General features: G+C 43.0%; 1 protein-coding gene across 1 annotated transcript in view; it reads left to right on the forward strand.

Moving 5' to 3' along the window:
* Positions 1-20,000, forward strand: part of LOC147016098 (uncharacterized) — a 209,224-nt gene that overhangs the window by 24 nt on the left and 189,200 nt on the right. The window contains exon 1 of the mRNA XM_085849143.1: positions 1-8. This exon is cut by the window's left edge and continues 24 nt beyond it. Coding sequence (XP_085705269.1) covers positions 1-8 — 8 coding nt within the window. The remainder of the gene's footprint in view (positions 9-20,000) is intronic.

The raw sequence follows: 20,000 nt of genomic DNA on the forward strand, positions 1-20,000 counted from the left end.
CGAACAAGGTACGTGGTGTGTGCCGTGTGTTCTGGTTGTCATGGGAAACGTCTCGTTGTCTTTGTCTGATACATTGTTTCGCTTTCATGGCATTTTGTCGATCAACCGCAAACACAAGGTACTTCCCAGATTTGTCTTGGAAGACAGCACGTTCGCATCTTATTTCCTCGGCCCTGCGCGTCCAATGTCACGTGGTTGCGTCCAATGTCACGTGGTTGCGTCCAATGTCACGTGGTTGCGTCCAATGTCACGTGCTTGCGTCAAATGTCACGTGCTTGCGTCACAGCCAATCGTGAACCCAAAAATCCCATCAGGAGGGTGAGCCAACCGATTTGTCCTTCCGGGCCTGTTCACTCGTCCACGTTGATGGATGTTATGCGCTGCAGGACACAGTGTGGTATATTTTATTACCCCGCGCACGCGAACTTTATGATCGACGATCAGTTCGTTTAAATTTAATGTTCTCTTTTGTCCACGAGGTGGGAACATGAATATGAAGAAAAGTTTTTCATTTTTTCCCGACCTTGCTTTTGGATTCGCCCTGAATGTTTGACCAAGTTATAAAAATGATCAACATGATGTGGTACGAGTGACAGGTTATTAGCTGCGAAATGTCGAAAACCCGGTTTCATTCAACAACTTTCAAAATTAGACCTTTGCATCACCTTTAAAGGTCACAAAACAATGTTGTGGACATGAAAATAAGGAAACAGGATACGTGCTATAGCTTATTGGAGTTAGTTCGTTGAAGAAGGTCGAAAACCCGGTTCGATTCCCACAACTTTGAAAATTTGACCTTTGTAGCCTTTAAAGGGCAAGGATTATGACCTTTGGTGCAAAACTTCCTCTGGAACATTCCAGGAACAATATAACGTCATATAGACTATATGGCATTTCGCACACCTCGGATTATCCATACTTTGATGAAATCAGAGTTAAAACAAACTTGAAGGCGGCGCCACGGGCAAGGTGTTCGAGATAGAGCAAAATGGTTTGAAGACTTTAGGTGGGGAGTGACTTCAAGATTATGCACAAAAAATATTGTCATCCTCGCTCTCAAAGTTTGGGTGGTCGTATGATTTTTATGTCAAATTTCGCGATTTTTCTAAGTTTTTGACCTTGTGACGAAAATGAAAAAAATCGGACAACGACAAGTTTTAGATAATTCATTTTGCTGTTCAAATACCGAAGAACCCATTCCATTCAGTCAATTCTCTCGGAGAAGATAGATTTTTAATCCGACTACCCCCTAAAAATGGCTATTTTTTGGGGTGTGGCTCCACCCACAATGGGCGTAGCACTCCCTCATCCTGGAGTCCCTTTATAGAGAGAGTAGCGACAACTAACGATTTGTCGCCATTTTGAGTCCATTCAGTGCGGTGCGCGTGCAGAGCCGCCGTATGGTGCTAGTGCATTGAACCGTGTATTCCATTATGTTCTCCATGTATGAGAGATGGGAATGGTCTTTTCCATGTTGATAATGAACAAATTATGTGAAGATGACAAAATAGAAGATTTATGACAACTCGGAGCCTTATGATAAAGAAGAAATTCACAGAGCTGGTTGTGATTTAATAGTCACAGACATTTAGAACCATTGCAAAGAAGGAATGAACTAGACAAGTCCACGTGCTGCTTATTTCAGCCTCATTTTAATTTCAGGTAGGCAAGAGCGAGACTCGAACTCCCACCTCCCTGCTTATACATGTACAATGTATAATACAATGTTAGGAGTTATATTTGTATTTCTGCAGTTGCTTGACTTTGTTTATCGTGTGTGGGGATATATTTGTGTTTGTTTAATTTTCATATTTAAATTATTAATCTAAACTTTGCTGCATGTTGCCGATCATATATTAATCCCACCAAAAAGAGAGTAGCCCACCCCACCCGGCCCCTCATTCCCTGTTTCCCTCATTTCCCTTATGTTTCCCTCATGTTTTCCTCATTCCCTGAAGGTAAAAGCCAGTCCTGACCATTTTACACTCCAAAGTTAGATGGGCTCCCTTCTATGCTTCTATGAGGTGTCGACCTGTTTAGTATCCTGAGATCTGGCAGTCTACACCCACACCAATAGATTTTAAATCTTTGGTATAACCTATTCTTAAAAATTAGGGTTATGGTTTTGGGTTAGTGTTAGGGTTAGGGTCAGAATTAGGGTTAGTTTTGACCCTAACCCTGCCTTTGAAGAGTGGGCCGTGTTAGCCCATGGGCCGAGTTCGCCCGGATCCGTTCTCCGTTCATTCGTCTTTGTTTTGACTTTGAGTCTGAGTCTGACTTTGGAGACATGATCTCGACCCTATATTAATTGATCCAGCTCGAAGACTCTAACTCAAACTTAATTTTAAATAAAGATGCCTTCCCCTTCAAGTGCTAATTAATCCAGGAGCAATGGATAACAAGCCTGGAAAGCCAAAGCAAAGGCCAGTCTCACTCGCAGCACACAAATATATGCATATGGGACCATTACCACCATCGCACTGACCTGGCAGAGAACTGACGAAGAAGTTGCTTTCCATCCAACACGACTGACTCTGTTCTCCCAGATTTTCCATCTTTTAGCATCTGATGGACATCGATACATCTTGAATCCCTTCTCCGTTCTATTTGTGCACCCAAAGGTGCAACAACCTGTCATTTTGTCTTAAAATCGATGTAAAACGTGAAAGAGAACACTGCGTACAGCGGGAACGTTAAAACGCTGACCGATATGCGTCCGATCCTGTCCGCGATGGACTCAAAATGGTTCCACGCAATCACGTGACTAGATTTTTTCCGGACCCTCAATGTCGCTACTCTCTCTATAAAGGGACTCAACCTCATCCAGTTGGGGCGTGGCTCCGCCCACAATGGGCGTAGCACACCCTCATCCAGGAAAACACAACTAGACATTGATATCGAACACATAACCAAGTTTCATCAAGATCGGATCAAAGTCCACAGAGTTATGCTCTGGACAGACAGACACACACACAGACAGACACACAGACATAACGAATATAGTGGTCACTCTGGCTGGCGCTCGTGAACCAATCATTCCAAACATGAAACGTACTGTATTTGAGAACGTTATAAATGACACAAACAACAGTCACGGATAACTGATGTCATGTGTTCGATCGGGTGGTGTAATCGACACTGTGGAAAATGGCGGTAAAAATCAGGAATTAATTTATTAATACGCCTTTTTTACAATCTATATTTTATTTTAATTTAATGATATACTTCAACACTGTGGAACACAAATCACCTTCCATAATACTTCGAAGAACCTCGGTTTTTTCAGACTGTCCTTAAATTTAAATAAAGGTTCAGTGGGGGTGATGTTCAGGAATGCTGCTGGACAACGACAACAGCACTGAACTAACGAGGAATTACAAGGAAATTATGCGCATGAAGAGGCCATTCGGCCCATCATGCCTGTGCTACACCAATACCAGATTTCATAAATCTGTTGATCCCCCTTCCCTTCGTGTGCAGCCTTTTGGCTGCTACATTCGTACTCATTTCACCGACCTCGGAAGGATGACAGGCTGAGTCAACCCTCTGATGTTAATGCAGGGGAAAATGGGACTTGAACTCAGGACCCTAGGATCCCAAGCCACCACACTAACCGCTAAGCCTACCTGGGATCCCAAGCCACCACCCAAACCGCTAAGCCAACACCAGGTTACACATCCAGATTTTGTTTTTCAGCCAACACTTCCGGATTAAAAAAAACGATCATTAAAATGATTATTTTAATAAAATTGAATGACACTGCGTGGGGTATCGTGTTCTATGAACTGTCGAGTTAAGACTTGTAATACCGGCTTCCACCAGGTGGCGCTATACGATACACATTCACATGGACAGAAATGGTGTCTGCCCCTCTCAAACCTTAGGGGAGGTGGGTTATGATATATTTCTTTTTACCCCCTAAAACCAACAGCCCAAGTACAGCCACTATTTTCTAATTAATTCCGTCCGACAATTAAATTCTTGTAACGTTTGAACTTCCGACAGTACAAATTTGTTTTGTTTTTTTACCGCCAAAAACCGTCACTAAAAAAAATTTCAACTGTACTCTAATTTGCTCTTTAATGGTGTATTTTCATTTAAGGATGTAAAACGAAAAAACATTTTGTTTTGCATTTCCTTTGACGTAAACCGAACAGCTATTTGGTTCGTTATGTCAGAGCTCGACATCTCTTGCCAGCACCATGAACAAATTCCAAATTCCTTCCCTAACTACTGAATGGGGAGACAGGCCAGCCTGTTCGTGAAAGACTTGGGCCAAGAACTTTCCCTGGTCAACCCCCACAAGAATGTGGGGATAATTGTGGCCTTGAAGGCAGGAGAAGAAGAAGAAGAAGAAGAAGAAGAAGACGAATAAGTGTGTGCTCAATGTACATCCCCACCCCCCCCCCACATCCCCCAGTCTCCAACAAGGAATTAACCAGGGTACTCGCACACACATGAGCCCACTTTTTCCAAAAACCTACTGTTGGACCTGTAACGTCTCCAACCTCAATGCAGATTGGCGAGCAGGCTTTAAATTCTCACCCGAAACAATAGCATACTCTGAGATGCAGTTCCTCTTGCTGGCGCTACCTTCAAAACAGTAGTTTTATAGTTGAGACTCCATCTGGAATGTAATCAAGACGAGATGATTCTCAAGGGTGAGTGCATGACAAAATGAGATATATTTAGACATCCCCTCGGATCTATATATACTACTTGATTTACCTTGATAGTGCAATGAATGATTGAATGATTTTATTTGGTTAAACGAACATGGCAGGATGAAGAGTACAAGGATGCAACAGAAAACAACAATCTTAAAAATAATGTGTGTGTGTATATATATATATATATATATATATATATATATATATATATATATATATATATATATATATATATATACATACATACACACACACACACACACACACACACACACACACACACACACACACACACACACACACACACACACACACACACACACACACACACATATATATCAAAACGTGTAGAAAAGGAAAAGGGAAGAAGGTGGGAACAAGAGGTAAACAAACACAAGAGTTGGTATTTTCACAAAGGATAACCCCACAAAGCCGGTTACAGAGCTACCTTATTTCCATTGAGGTCCTTTAGGGAAACAAATATTCATAAAGCTCTCAATTCAGCAAATTCTATCCAAGTTCCAGCAAAAGCTCCCAAAAAAGGTTACCAAAAGCTGCCTTTAACTTGATTGATCAGAAAACTTTTTTTGTGTGTTCGTTTTTAAAAGTGGTGAAGTTATTCATCCCCCTTAATGTTGGAAGGTAGAGCGGAAAATCTGAGGAAAATCTGCACACATTGGATCAACTGAAATCAGAACAATAAAATAAAATGAATTATCCTGAGTATGGAGGAAAAACTTTGGTGAAATTGTCCCCGAAATTGTTTGTAAAATAACACACAACACATAACACATCCCACAACTGTCGAATTTCAGTTTGATTACTCTCTCTGAAACATTTCATATCTCCACCTTATCTCGTTATATTTGCCCTGTATGCATCCTTGGGGTCTTATCCAATCTGAACCTTGCCATTTTGTTTTCATAGTTATCGCTACGCTTTTTGGAAAAAAAAAAAACACGGAATATTGGAATCGTCTTCGCCAATCTGTCCATCCGTCCGTCTGTCACGCTATCTCCTCCTAAACGGTTATGCAGAAATTCACCAAACTTGGTAATTATGATCATCACATAGCACGTAGCCTGGCGCATGGTCAAAAGTCAAATACCGAAAAATGTAATTCCAGGCACATTTTAAAACATTTTTTAATGAAACTTTGTTTATGCAATCAGCATTGGGGGACGCATGAAAGATGTAACTATTTTTGGGACTTGACCTGCAGTTCATGCCCCAAGTGGTAGGGACTTGAGGTCATAGGGGTCAAAACAGGGAAAAATATTATCTCAAAATTTGATATTTGATCATTCCTGGTGGAACTTTTTGCCATCTTTTAGCACTCCTCTTTATTAAAAAACAAATAAATCCATAACTTTATTTTTAAAATCACACACACACACACACACACACACACACACACACACACACACACACACACACACACACACACGCACACAGGAGAAAGTTGTGTACTAACAATGGAGTGCCATTCGAAGACGAGGAATTTTGTTTTCAGCCATCAGCGACGGTACGAAAATGATTCAACGGTCGCTTGAAGCAGCTGCTGCGGATAGCCGGCGAACAATAATCATCACAGCTCAGGCTATGGCTACGGATTATATTTCCATGAGTAAATGTGTTCGACAAATTATTGGCAAGTGAAGATAAAAGGGCAAAGTAAGTGAATTGCTCCGACGGACCATAACAAATCTGATTTTTATTATAAAATCAGTGATGAGTGCGTGTATGAAAGTTTATATGAGTTTGCAAAAGTAGAAGTTTGAATGAGGGATTGAATGACCGTGTGAAAGGGGACGACAAGTCAGAGTAATTGGTGAATGTGAGTGTATAAAACTGATGATCAAAATGTGACGGTGAGTGTAAAGTCAGGATGTGAAAGTAAAACTGAGTAAAGTCTGGATGTGAAAGTAAAAGTGAGTGTAAAGTGAAGGTGTGAAATAAAAGTGAGTGTAAAGTGAGGGTGCGAAAGTAAAAGTGAGTGTAAAGTCTGTATGTGAAAGTAAAAGTGAGTGTAAAGTCAGGGTGTGAAAGCAAAAGTGAGTGTAAAGTGAGGGTGTGAAAGCAAAAGTGAGTGCAAAGTCAGGGTGTGAAAGTAAAAGTGAGTGCAAAGTCAGGGTGTGAAAGCAAAAGTGAGTGCAAAGTCAGGGTGTGAAAGTATAAGTGAGTGTAAAGTCTGGATGTGAAAGTAAATGTGAGTGTTAAGTGAGGGAGTGAAAGTAAAAGTCAGTGTAAAGTCTGGATGTGAAAGTAAAAGTGAGTGTAAAGTCAGCGTGTGAAAGCATAAGTGAGTGCAAAGTCAGGGTGTGAAAGTATAATTGAGTGTAAAGTCAGCATGTGAAAGCATGAGTGAGTGCAAAGTGAGGATGTGAAAGTGAGTGTAAAGTGAGGGTGCGAAAGTAAAAGTGAGTGTAAAGTCTGTATGTGAAAGTAAAAGTGAGTGTAAAGTCAGGGTGTGAAAGCAAAAGTGAGTGTAAAGTGAGGTTGTGAAAGCAAAAGTGAGTGCAAAGTCAGGGTGTGAAAGTAAAAGTGAGTGTAAAGTCAGGGTGTGAAAGTAAAAGTGAGTGTAAAGTCTGGATGTGAAAGTAAAAGTGAGTGCAAAGTCAGGGCGTGAAAGCAAAAGTGAGTGTAAGGTCAGGGTGTGAAAGTAAAAGTGAGTGCAAAGTCAGGGTGTCAAAGCAAAAGTGAGTGCAAAGTCAGGGTGTGAAAGTATAATTGAGTGTAAAGTCAGCATGTGAAAGCATGAGTGAGTGCAAAGTGAGGATGTGAAAGTGAGTGTAAAGTCTGGATGTGAAAGTAAATGTGAGTGTAAAGTGAGGGAGTAAAAGTGAGTGTAAAGTAAGGGTGTGTAAGTAAAAGTGAGTGTAAAGTCTGGATGTGAAAGTAAAAGTGAGTGTAAAGTGAGGGTGTGAAAGTAAAAGTCAGTGTAAAATCTGGATGTGATAGTAAAAGTGAGTGTGAAAGTAGAAGTCAGTGTAAAGTCAGGGTGTGAAAGTAAAAGTGAGTGTGAAAGTAAAAGTCAGTGTAAAGTCTGGATGTGAAAGTAAAAGTGAGTGTAAAAGTAAAAGTGAGTGTAAAGTGAGGGTGTGAAAGTAAAAGTCAGTGTAAAGTCTGGATGTGAAAGTAAAAGTGAGTGTAAAAGTAAAAGTGAGTGTAAAGTGAGGGTGTGAAAGTAAAAGTCAGTGTAAAGTCTGGATGTGAAAGTAAAAGTAAGTGCGAAAGTAAAAGTCAGTGTAAAGTCAGGGTGTGAAAGTAAAAGTGAGTGTAAAGTCCCGATGTGAAAGTAAAAGTGAGGGTGTGAAAGTAAAAGTGAGTGTAAAGTCAGGGTGTGAAAGCATAAGTGAAAGTCAGGGTGTGAAAGTAAAAGTGAGTGTAAAGTCTGGATGTGAAAGTAAAAGTGAGTGCAAAGTCAGGGTGTGAAAGTAAACGCGAGTGTAAAGTCAGGGTGTGAAAGTAAAAGTGAATGTAAAGTCAGGGTGTGAGTGTAAAGTAAAAGGTAGTGTAAAGTCAGGGTGTGAAAGTAAAAGTGAGTGTAAAGTCTGGATGTGAAAGTAAAAGTGAGTGCAAAGTCAGGGTGTGAAAGTAAACGTGAGTGTAAAGTCAGGGTGTGAAAGTAAAAGTGAATGTAAAGTCAGGGTGTGAGTGTAAAGTAAAAGGTAGTGTAAAGTCAGGGTGTGAAAGTAAAAGTGACTTTGGTGAAGTGCTGGGTGTGTTTATCATCATCGCGAGGGGTTGGGGGTGGGTACGATCCACGCTGCGCATCGCGCTCCCTCTGTTTCTCTCTCTCTCTCCCTCTCTCTCTCTCTCTCTCTCTCTCTCTCCCCCCCCCTCTCCCTCTCCCCCTCCCTCTTTCTCTCCCCTCTCTCTTTCTCTTCCACTGTTCTCTCTCTTTTCTCTGTCTGTCCCTGTCTGTATCCATCCTGGTTCCTCTCTGCTTCTCACCAGGGACAGTCCTGGGACGGACGCGTACACTGCATGCGTGTTGGGCACCAAATACGTTGGTTGAAACTGGCCAATTGAAACTGAGATCGACACGGTGAGAAACCTCGCTTTATATTTGTCTGCGAATATTCGTCCGTTCTTGTAGTATGTCTCTGTACATGTTTATCTTTCTCTTAGCTCCTTATTGTTTGCCAGCAACAAATCCACGTTCGCTTTTAACTGTCCACGTGCCAGTCACCGTGCAGTGTTTATATGCCGACGTAGCTTCCTTGATACCGTGCAGTCTACACTTTGCGAATGGATGTCTCACTGAGTCGGTACACGCCATTGATTACAACATGCTCGGGTGCTGACAGCGCTGTTGTCGAACTTAGGTCCGGACGGAACGGTGCTGTAACTGGAGAATCATGGGAATAGTGCTGGGCCGGGGGTGTCGAGGCTGGTGCTGTGCGGTGTACTGTGACAATTTGTGTAAAAGTGGTACTGAGAGTGGGTACTTGACTGGAGAGGTGGTATAACGGTCCTAGAGGAGTACATTTATTGTTATTATTTATATTTTTCTGTGCAAGTGGCTGCCGGTCGGTCCGAGCGAGGTCCGGCATGGGGAGTGCAGCAGCTGCACCAAGGGAGGAATCTGCATTGGAAACCTGTTTATGTTCCTCACTCTGCTGTCACTCCCCGAGCTCTCAGCACGGTTTACTTGTCTGAGCTTCACTCGACCATTCCCCAAGCTTTCAGCACGGTGACCTGCCTGTGCTCATCACTATTGTCACTATTCGCCGTGGGCACGCACACTACTGCAGAATCCCTTCTCTTGGACGGTCTTAATATAGCATTTTACTAATTCTACAGGGTCTATACTTAACTCTATGTCGGAAAACTTTGGAGACCATTTTGTAACGATCTCGCTGATTTTGATTGGCAAACATTCATGCACAGGAAAAATGACATAACGCAATAATTATGGAAAAGTAACAATACTGTAAACATGTTATATGCAAAACATCACAGTTTGGTCTTTGAAATGAAGGCCAAAGAAACACCGACACTTTTGACCCAGTGGTAGACCTCGTCATCCCACTTCTGACACCAATCCGGCGAGATGACAAATCCACGAATTGGCCATTTGGGCAGCAGTGGTCGCAGCACCGCATATACCATTCCAATATAATCAATGGGGATTGTATTTGAATGCAATCCCAATTTAATATATTGATGATGAGCACATTGAAAGTCAGACACCACTTACAGTTATTTCATGTTTAAACCGAGCACAGCACAACGAACATGGACCTGTTTCTTTTACCTGCATAAGTACATCCCCAGCACGCTCCATGAACTGGCTTGTCGAGTTCACTGTAAATTTTATTCACAATCTCCGACGCTTTTTTTTTTTTTAATATTTTTTGAATTGTAGCAGTTTCCATGGTGACTTGTATAACCTGCATGTCATTAACCGTTGCATAAAATGCCCTCTGACGAGATAATTTCTTCACCTGCGTATATTTATTCAGTGTCTGTAGTAATGCTTTCTCCTTTTGAATGTCGTCGACAACTGTTCCGAGTCCAAATTGTTGATCCCCTTCATGGTATTCACCTTCAAATGCTTGGTTACATCATCGATGCGGAAAATAAATCTAAATGTTTGGTTTAGTTCATGGCTCCCCATCAAGACGATTATACAACAAGACGTCAAATGCATCATTAATACTCACTCGCTCTTTCATGCATAGGATGCGATGAAATTCTCAAGTCCTTTGAAAAGACAATTGCAGATGCAGTTATTAAACAGCAGAGACAAGATCTTACTTGGCCTTTGATTCTTCGGAAGATGTGCAGTTAAATGGAACTCTCAACATAACCAGTTTTATGACAACAGACACGACTTTATTTCAGCCTTGGATACAGAACAATGTGTGGTTGGGGGGAAAGGTAGGGAGCAGGCACTGGAAAAGTTTGTGAGTGGATGTGAATCTTCTTCTTCGTTGTTCTTATGGGGTTGGCCAGGGGGAAGTTTTTGGCCCAAGTGTTTCACGAACTGTCTGGCTCGGCCTGACTCTCGACTAACTAGTTAGGACAGGAATTTGTAATTTGTTCAGGGTGCCGGTGATAGCTCGCTGACTCTTCACTTTAACAGTTGTGGACTTTAACGTCTACCGACTTATATTGGCAGACAGGACGCCAGTTTAACGTCCATCCGAGTAGAGGGACGACACACACATTGATGAATCACCTGCCTGTGAAACACTGGGAAGACAGTTTATAACTGGCTCGGGATCCGAACCCAGGCTTGTCAGCTCAGACGTGGATGTGCGTACCTCTAGACTCTAGGCCAGCTCAGTGAGGGGGTGCTCATGTGTTTGGGGGGGGGGGCGAGTGGGGTAAATACACTCTCATCTGTTGATTGCCGTTTTCCAGAAAAATCGCACCCAAAATCCCATGTCCACATTTCTTTGTCGTAAAGAGCATGTACATCCACATCACTCGAGACCAACATTGTGATAAGGCACGTTTGTTCCAAAAGTACAGCTGAAACAGTTGTTTCTTTCACACTTCATTCATTGGGAAAACCAACCAAGTATGATTATCATCTCAACTACTCAAAAATTAATTTACCAGTCTTTGTAGCACCCCTGTCTCCAACGCGACTCAATGCAGTATAGTTTACATCAGTGATAGTCTGTGTTTGCGCAAGTTGGCGAAACCAGTGACCATGTCATAATTGATGGGAATGAGGTCCTTTATTACAGCAAAGAAGTAGAAGTTCAGAATCAGAAGTTGTGGATCGTATTTAACTCCATTTTAAAGATGAAATGTAATTGGGAAAGAGCTAGAAATGTTGAACCTTGGGAGTCACTCTTACTGTATGAACTTGATAAGTTATTTGTTGATTTTTGAAAATGTGTTTACATACATTTTCTGTCTGTATTCTCTGTCATCACCACTTTTGAGACTGATGGCCCGATCTTATTCTTAATGAAATAAAAGTTAAACACTTGCGGCTATCTCGGTGCAGTTTGCCACCTGGTCTCGTTACCTGTCGTGTCGAGTTCATGGCAAACAAACAAAGGGGAAGAAAAGAATCTCTCCACTCCGACTCGTTCAATCTTGGCATGTTAAAAATTTATCAGCATTTGGAATCACAAACTGTACGACAAAGATGACGTGCAATTGGTAAATGTATCTGCTGTTGGAAAACATTGTTATATATGTTTTGTTATAAGGATTGATGGTTATATCTGCATGTGCTGTTCGTGGCATTTTGATTTTCAGGGTTGGGAGGAGATGAGGGAGCTAGGCTGATGTAGTAATTCACAAAAGGGGGGGTCAGGGGTGGGAGCTTTTGTGGTGCAGATCCACAAAAAGTGACCTCCCCTCAAAACCACATTGGTGCATCTGTACCTGGCTTCTTGAGAAGTTTCTTCATTACAAGCAGTACTAAATATGGTCGCTTATCCTGGTATCGAGCTCTTCTTCAGTATCTCTCAATCACTGCATCAGCTGCCCACCTCGCCCTCCTCGCCCCGGGTATCTGCTGCATATGAAAGAAGATGAACGCCCCACAATGGACGTTGGTTAAAATAAGTTAGCTACTCTACCGGTCAAAAGTTTTAGAACACCCCATTTTTCAGTTTTTACTGAAATTTAAGCAGTTCAAGTCCAGTGAATAACCTGAATTAGTACAAAGCTAAGCGGTAAACTGCCAGAGGTGAAAAAAAAAGTTTAGGTTACCAAAAACTGAAAAATAATGCAAATTTAAGAGTTGTTAAAAAAGGCCCTTTTCAGGGAACAAGTAATGGGTTAGCAACTGCAGCTGTTCTGCAGCAATGGAAGTAAATTAAGCCTTGAAAGTTGATGCAAACAATTCCTACAGGTGTCCCAACTTTTGTTGATTAGTTACAAACCCTCTGTCTGTATAATAGCAGTGTTGGAATAGATTGTGTTGCTACACCCTCTGAAGCATTATTTGGACAATATTGCACTGCAGGAAGTAGTATATTACTATCATAATGGTGAGAAAAAGACAATTAACGAAGGAAGACAGACAGACCATTATAACCCTGAAAAGTGTAGGTCTTTCCCTTCGAGAAATTGCAAAGTAAGCCAAGGTGTCAGTGAGTACAGTTTCCTACACCATCAAAAGGCACATGGAAACTGGAGGAAACTTTGACAGGAAGAGGTCTGGCAGACCCAAAGCCACAACACAACCAGAAGACAAGTTTCTGAGAGTCCACAGCTTGCGTGATAGGCGGCTCACAGGACAGCAGCTTCAAGCACAGCTTAACACTGGTCGAAGTAAGGAAGTCTCAGTTTCAACTGTGAAGAGAAGACTTTGAGCTGCAGGTTTGACAGGTCGAGTGGCAGTAAGAAAGGCATTGCTAAGATGGCAAAATAAGAAAAAGAGGCTTGCCTGGGCCATGAAGCACCGCCAGTGGACTACTGAAAACTGGAAGGTCTTATGGATCAATGAATCAAAATTTGAAATCTTCAGTTCATTACGTAGGTTTTTTGTACGCCGTCGGATAGGCGAAAGGATGGTTCCTTAGTGTGTGACACCAACTGTCAAACATGGAGGAGGAAGTGTGATGATCTGGGGCTCTTTTACTGGATCTAGAGTCGGCAACTTGCACAGAGTGACTGGCACCCTGAACCAAAAGGGCTACCACAGCATTTTTCAGCGCCATGCAATACCATCTGGTCTATGCCTAGTTGGTCAGGGGTTCATCCTACAGCAAGATAACGACCCAAAACATACCTCCAGGCTATGTCAGAACTACCTTCGAAGAAAAGAACAAGACTGTAGGCTTCAAACCATGGAATGGCCAGCACAGTCTGCAGACTTAAACCCCATCGAGCTGGTTTGGGATGAACTGGACAGAAGGGTGAAAGCAAAGCAACCTACAAGTGCAACAGATTTAGATAATTTAGATTAAATCTTTAAATTAAAAGTCAAAAATTTAGATTAAATTTTGTTCAACAAAACGATTCCATGATTTCTTTTTTATCTGCAATTGTTTATTTGTTCTATGCTTTAATTTCAGATTACATTGAAACATTAAACTGCTTAAATATCAGTAAAAACTGGAAAATGGGGGTGTTCTAAAACTTCTGACCTGTGGAGCACATCAGATACATTATTTAACTCAAGCATCACGTTAATGTTGTCTTTTATTGGCAGTGATCTCAGGCCTACTTTGAGCTTGTACAAAAATCACATGCAAGATAAAGACATTAATAGACACCGGTGTACTTTTGCATGGACTTCAAGGACATTAGTATACAATTGTAGAAACAACAACGTATATGCACTTTGAATCTCGGTACCTGCATCGTGAACCTCGAGGGTTCACATGGGAACATTGACAGGTGAACTTGAGGTGGTGATGGTTTCTATCGTGTGGCTCTTACATTTTGCTCGAAATGCATTGGTATCCCAAACACGCCACTGTCTTCTAGTTTTTGGGATACTGTACTCTCGGCATCGTCTTCTTCGACTTTTCTCTGGGTTTTTGATGTTAATGATTTGAGTCGCTCGCAAAGAATGGACCTTGGATTTTGGCTTTTGGTGGTTTTCTAACCTGGATAATGATGTTTTTATCATTGTATACGCCACATTCTCCTTGCCAGGTTTCTGCACTATCCAGGATCATACACGAGTCACCGGAGGATACCAGTGGTGCGATTTTGTCCTGTGAACCGATTCTTGCTGTGGGACGGAGCTCATGTCGTCATTAGCCCTGCACCACAGCAAGAACTACAACGGCACTCGGTCGAGCACATACCTGCACCAGGCTGAACAGTTTATGTTTTGTATCCCACTGATAGGCCAGATCTGCATCCGGATCTTCAACAAAATCGAATCGATTCATCCTTGTCACACACCTGACCTGTCCTCCAACTTTCGTCTGAAACTGTCCACAACTTTTTGAGATATTCTGCTTTGGCGGACAGGGGTGAAACATAACCTTCTACCTTGGGTGACAGAGGTAATGAGGGTGGGGGTGGGGGGAACTTCATAAAAGTAAATGATGAACAACGTTTTAAAACTCAAATACAATAACTGGTGAGATTTTGAGCATGTCCAACTCTCACCTTTTCATTGCACCCATGAACAATAATATCGCAACATAAAAAGTCCCAGAAAAAGCAGATGTTTCCATTGCTCAAATCATTAAGATGAGGTTCAGCTTTTATGATATACAAGGAGTCAAGAGAAGGCCATTTGGTCCATCATGCTCCATCAACACCACATTAATTTGATCCACTAGTTTACTCGACTGGGACTCGAACCCAGGCCATGCCATACCATTCCAGCACCCCTTCACTTAAGCCACCGAGCCATGAGGTTCTGTCCATTCCAAAAAGGATTTGACTGTCGTACGTTCAGCAGTCCAGGGAATAAACTTTAACTGCACCGATCTGAGTATTTCATAAATCGATCAGACAATGTGATCACTAACCATGATGAATGTGATGGAAGATCCAGAACAATGATTGATCATCCAGAGACAATCAGGCACATGGAAACCTCAACAACTGCATTTTCACTGCAACTGTGCAATTAGCTCCACCACTGAAAGTGGACAGAGGTAATGTTTTCACCCCTGTCTCTGTGAGCAGGATATCTCAAAAGGTTGTGGATAGATTCAGACAAAACGTGGTGGACAGGCCAGGTGTGTGACAAAGATGAACTGATTAAATTTTGGTGAACATCCGGATCTGGATACGAGATGTCTTTTTAAAAAAATTCTCTAAGTGAGTCTTCACTATTAATAAATAAGTCCAAAAACGATATCTAGCATGATATTTCAAAAAAGGTATGAATGGATTATGATAAAACTTGGTGGTTGAGTGGGGTGGGTGACAAGAACAAGCAGATTCGATTTTGGTTCAGGTACGGATGCATATCCGGCCTGTCAGTGGGATCAAAAACATAAACTGTTCAGCCCGGGGGAGGTATGCTCTCGACTGAGTGCCGCTCTAGTTACCTCCATCACCGAAGGTGGAAGGAGCTTATGTTTTCACGTCTGTCTGTCTGTCTGTATTTATTTGCAGGATATCTCAAAAAGTTATGGACGGATTCGGATGAAACTTAGTGGACGGGTTGGTGTTTGACGAGGACGAATTGATTTGATTTTGGTGAACATCCAAATCCAGATCCAGATATGATAATTATTTAATTTTTAAAGTTATTCTTCACCGTTAAGACATTCGGCCAAAAACGAAATATTGCATGATATTTCTACTGAATGTTCCACTGATATATATTGTTGCGGGCCGGGGGTCGGTGGGGAGAATGACCACGAGGTGGGGAAAGCTACGTCGTCTCCACCAGACTCCCCGGAATTGTAGGCCATCGCTCGGATAACTCCGCGAGCCGGTGGGTCATTTAACCGACCGTGGAACGCCAATATCTCGACCGCGTGGCGTAGGGTTATTTTGTCTTGATCTAATGTACCTAAGTAACCATGCGGTCTCGGCTACCGAGGATCCATGCCCTCGGAACGCCTGGCCGAACCGGATTCACTCTACCAGCAGCGGTAAAATTACACCTACCGACTACCGCTCTGCCACCTACAGTACCTTTCCGGCTCGGATGCAGTCGAGCGGGCCTGCCCAGGACGTCCCGGCTACAATTGTCCGATTACTGGGGATAAAACCCTGCCTAAACTCAGATCCGAACCATGCTGGACCAATTCAAGAAAGGACGGAAACGAACTGGGGACATTTCTACAATTGTTTATTTACAATAAAAAGACACAGGGAAGACAACTCGGATATGCAAGCAAGATTTACAAGGATTCAAGCACTTATTCAGTTCTACTTAGACGGGCCCACACACAGACACACACACAAATGAAAATAAACCCAGAGTTCTTTATTTGGACCCTCGCAGCCGAGGAGAGAGACGAGCTGGGGGTCAAAGTCCAGCTGGGTACCTGACCGTCAGAGGAAGGGGGTGCTCCATGGTGCGGCACCTGACAATGGTCATTGGTTTGGTCCCCAGTCGCACGTGTGGGACTCGTGGTTCGTGGCGGAGCTCGGGTGGTGAATAGCGGGGTCCACGGAGGTGGGTCAGGGTCGCTCTTTCCTTTCCTTGTAGAGGGCCAGCAGGGACACGTTCGCCGCTTTCACGACCTTCAGCTCAACCCTCCACTTCAAAAGAACTGCATGCTCAACAACAACCCTCAGAGCCCTATCCAAAACCTTGTCAGAAACCCGTGGAGAACTTCCTCTAAGACCCTTCTTCCTCACTCGACTCTCAACCACCACAACCCTGTCAAAAACCTCAGAACAACCTTCATAACAACCCCTGCCTCAAAGAGTCCTCCGGAATTTATGGACCTCCCTCAACGGGAGGTCCATAACTTCTCGACACAGTATGAGGCGAGGGTCCGACAAGTTAAGGCAGTATGAGGGAAGGGTCCGACCATACCACCCGTCGCTTTGCTGATGGGACAACAGAGTGGGGAGAGGGAGAGGAGTTGGGGGGGGGGGTGAAGAGAGAGGAGGGGGGAGATTGTGGAGGTGGAAAGAGAGAAGGGGGGAGAGTGAGGGGTGGGGGAAGGGAAGGCAGCATGAGGTGAGAGGAAGGGAAGGCCAGACAAGTGGTAAAGTGTTATTTCCGATTCATACCATCTCATCAAAATGATTCTGAATAGAATAACAGTGAAAATGGAAACAAAATAATGTCTGTAATCCATTTTCTACCGGTCATACTGTAAATACGGTCCAGACAAACACCACCCAGACATGTCCGGAGATACACAGTGCAGAGATAAACACCACCCGGAACCACCCAGACACGTCTGGAAACAAACTCTGCCCGGCCATAACCACTATCCAGCCACGTATGGAGATAACCACCATCCAGAGACAGAGAGAGGCAAGAGGTGTGGGAAGATGGTGCTGCACTGTATTAGGAAGGGCTGGAGGGAGGCTTGTACACACACACAGAGATATATATATATATATATATATATATATATATATATATATATATATATATATATATATATATATATATATATATGTATGTATGTATGTGTAGAGAAGTTAGCAGAACAAATATGTTATGCTTTATGAACACACACACACACACACGTATTAGCAAATACAACCTGTCGCTTCACTGAAGTGGGGGGACTAAGAAGGAGGGGAGAGGAGAGGGAGTGTAGGGTGAGAAGAGGGAGGGGGAGTGAGGAGGAGGGATGTCGAGGTGTGTGGGGAAGCAAGGAGGGGGTGGGGGAGTGAGGAAGGGTGTGGAAAGGCAAGGTAGCATGATGGGAGGGCAAGTTAAGGCAGTATGAGGGGAGGGTCCGACCATACATAACCACCGTCTGGACGAGGTGAGGTGGGGGAGGAAGGGAGAAAAAGAGAGAGGGGTGGAGGAGCGAGGAGGTAGATCTACCGAGGAGGGGTGGGGGAGTGATGAAGGTGGGAGAGCGATGAAGCAGGAGGGAGTGAGGAGGGGTGGAGGAGTGAAGGAGTGAAGAGGGGCAAAAAAGCAGTAAACAATGCATAAATAAAATATATAACACATAAAAACATTAAAATGAAGTACTTTTTTTTATCCCTCAGCCCAAAGGGGTATTGTCGTCACAGGCGTCCGTCCGGGCGTCCGTCTGTCAACTTTTGGTTTCCGTCAACTTCGAGGAGAACGCCTTTTCCGATTAAATCCATTTTTGCAGAGTGTGTTGGGGTTGAGTAGAGGAAGGTTCCTTTCGAAAATGGGCACGCTGCGATTTTCAATGTGGCCCCCATTGCAGCCATCTTGAAATTGGTTTCCGTCAATTTCGAGGAGAACGCCTTGTTAATATGTGTTGTCATGATTGGGGTTGGATACAGTACATATCACTTGTGGCAGACTGTCCAGTTGAGGTTGAAGGCTCAGAAAATGAAATGGAGGCTGATTGGCTTGTGATTTTAAAAAATAATTTCATAATGGGGACTTCAGTGGCTGCTTTCATTTTCTGTTCCGAGACCTTGAAACATTTCAGGATATTATCCATCTCCCTACCAAGCTTGGAACTTCTCATCAGGATCGTGAGAAGTGCCAAGGTGGGTAGGGAAATGACTTAGCAGTCGGGATCATGCTCATCACGAACCACTTGCTCAGGATGACGGAGCGCAAACCGCCCACTCAGGATGACGGGGCACGAACCACTCCCTCTGAATGAGGGGACACGAACTGCTCCCTCTGAATGACGAGGAACGAACCACTTCCTCTGAATTATGGGGCATGAACCACTCACTCAGAATGACCGAGCACGAACCACTCATTCAGAATGACGGGGCACGAACCACTCGCTCAGAATGATAGGGGCATGAACCACTCGTTCAGAAAGACAGGGCACGAACCACTCACTCAGGATGATGGGGTACGAACCCCTCCCTTTGAATGACGGAGCACGAACGACTTGCTCTGAATAACATGGCATGGCAAAAGTGTCTGCAGTGAGTGAATGATTCACTCAGAATGACGTAGCGTGGTTGTTCTTTCTTTCTTTTTGGGGTTTATTGCCAATTTGAGAGCTGCAAAGCTCTATGTACGCCGCACACCTAAACACCTCCGATATGGAGGCTTATTTTGCTCTCCCCGTCTCTTTAATGAATTTTAAAACTCATCGACAGAACTGCAGGTGATTCTGAGTCAGATGGCAAAACGCATCCAGCAGGCCTGACCACGTGATCCCCATGACACGGACAGAATGCAGTAGATAGGATCTGGGCTCATCATACCGAGGGCAGAGAGAGAAAACATGAACCAAATCCTCATGAACATTATACCGGTCACACAACCCTGTGAAGTTGGTTCCCTGAAATAAACATTGCAGAAAATCCACCATTTTGCCTGCACATCTGTGCACAAGTGACATGGTACATTGGTTTTAGGTCTGCACAAACGTTATAACTTTTTTTTAAACATCCATTTTTTTTCTTTACCAGATTTGCTTTGATTCCCTGTAGAGCACCTCGTGAAACGTCGGAAAATATAGACACAGATCTGGCAGACACCATGGATAGGCAGTCCCTCTGAGGGACAGGCCGTGAGGTCTTCCAGTGAATGCATTAAATCATACAGTTCAATGAAACTGGATAATTTTGTTACGTTCCGAAATTTTTGTTCACTCAATATAATTCTTCAAACAGTAGAAAGAGTTAAATTTAATGCTTTGGAAATTTCACATTTTCTTGTGTATGTATGGAGGAGGGAACAAAGCCTTGCTTGCTTAAAGTAAATAGGTATATCGGCTTCGTTATAAGACTTGTTATTTCTTTAAATTATCAGATTTCACAACAGATTTTGACACTCATTTAATCCGGACGATATCCGATCCTCAAAAACAAAATAATATTTTGATTGATGTA

This window comes from Eptatretus burgeri, chromosome 12 (assembly GCF_056783735.1).
Source record: "Eptatretus burgeri isolate ZD-2024b chromosome 12, Ebu_testis_v1, whole genome shotgun sequence".
Taxonomy (NCBI): Eukaryota; Metazoa; Chordata; class Myxini; order Myxiniformes; family Myxinidae; genus Eptatretus; species Eptatretus burgeri.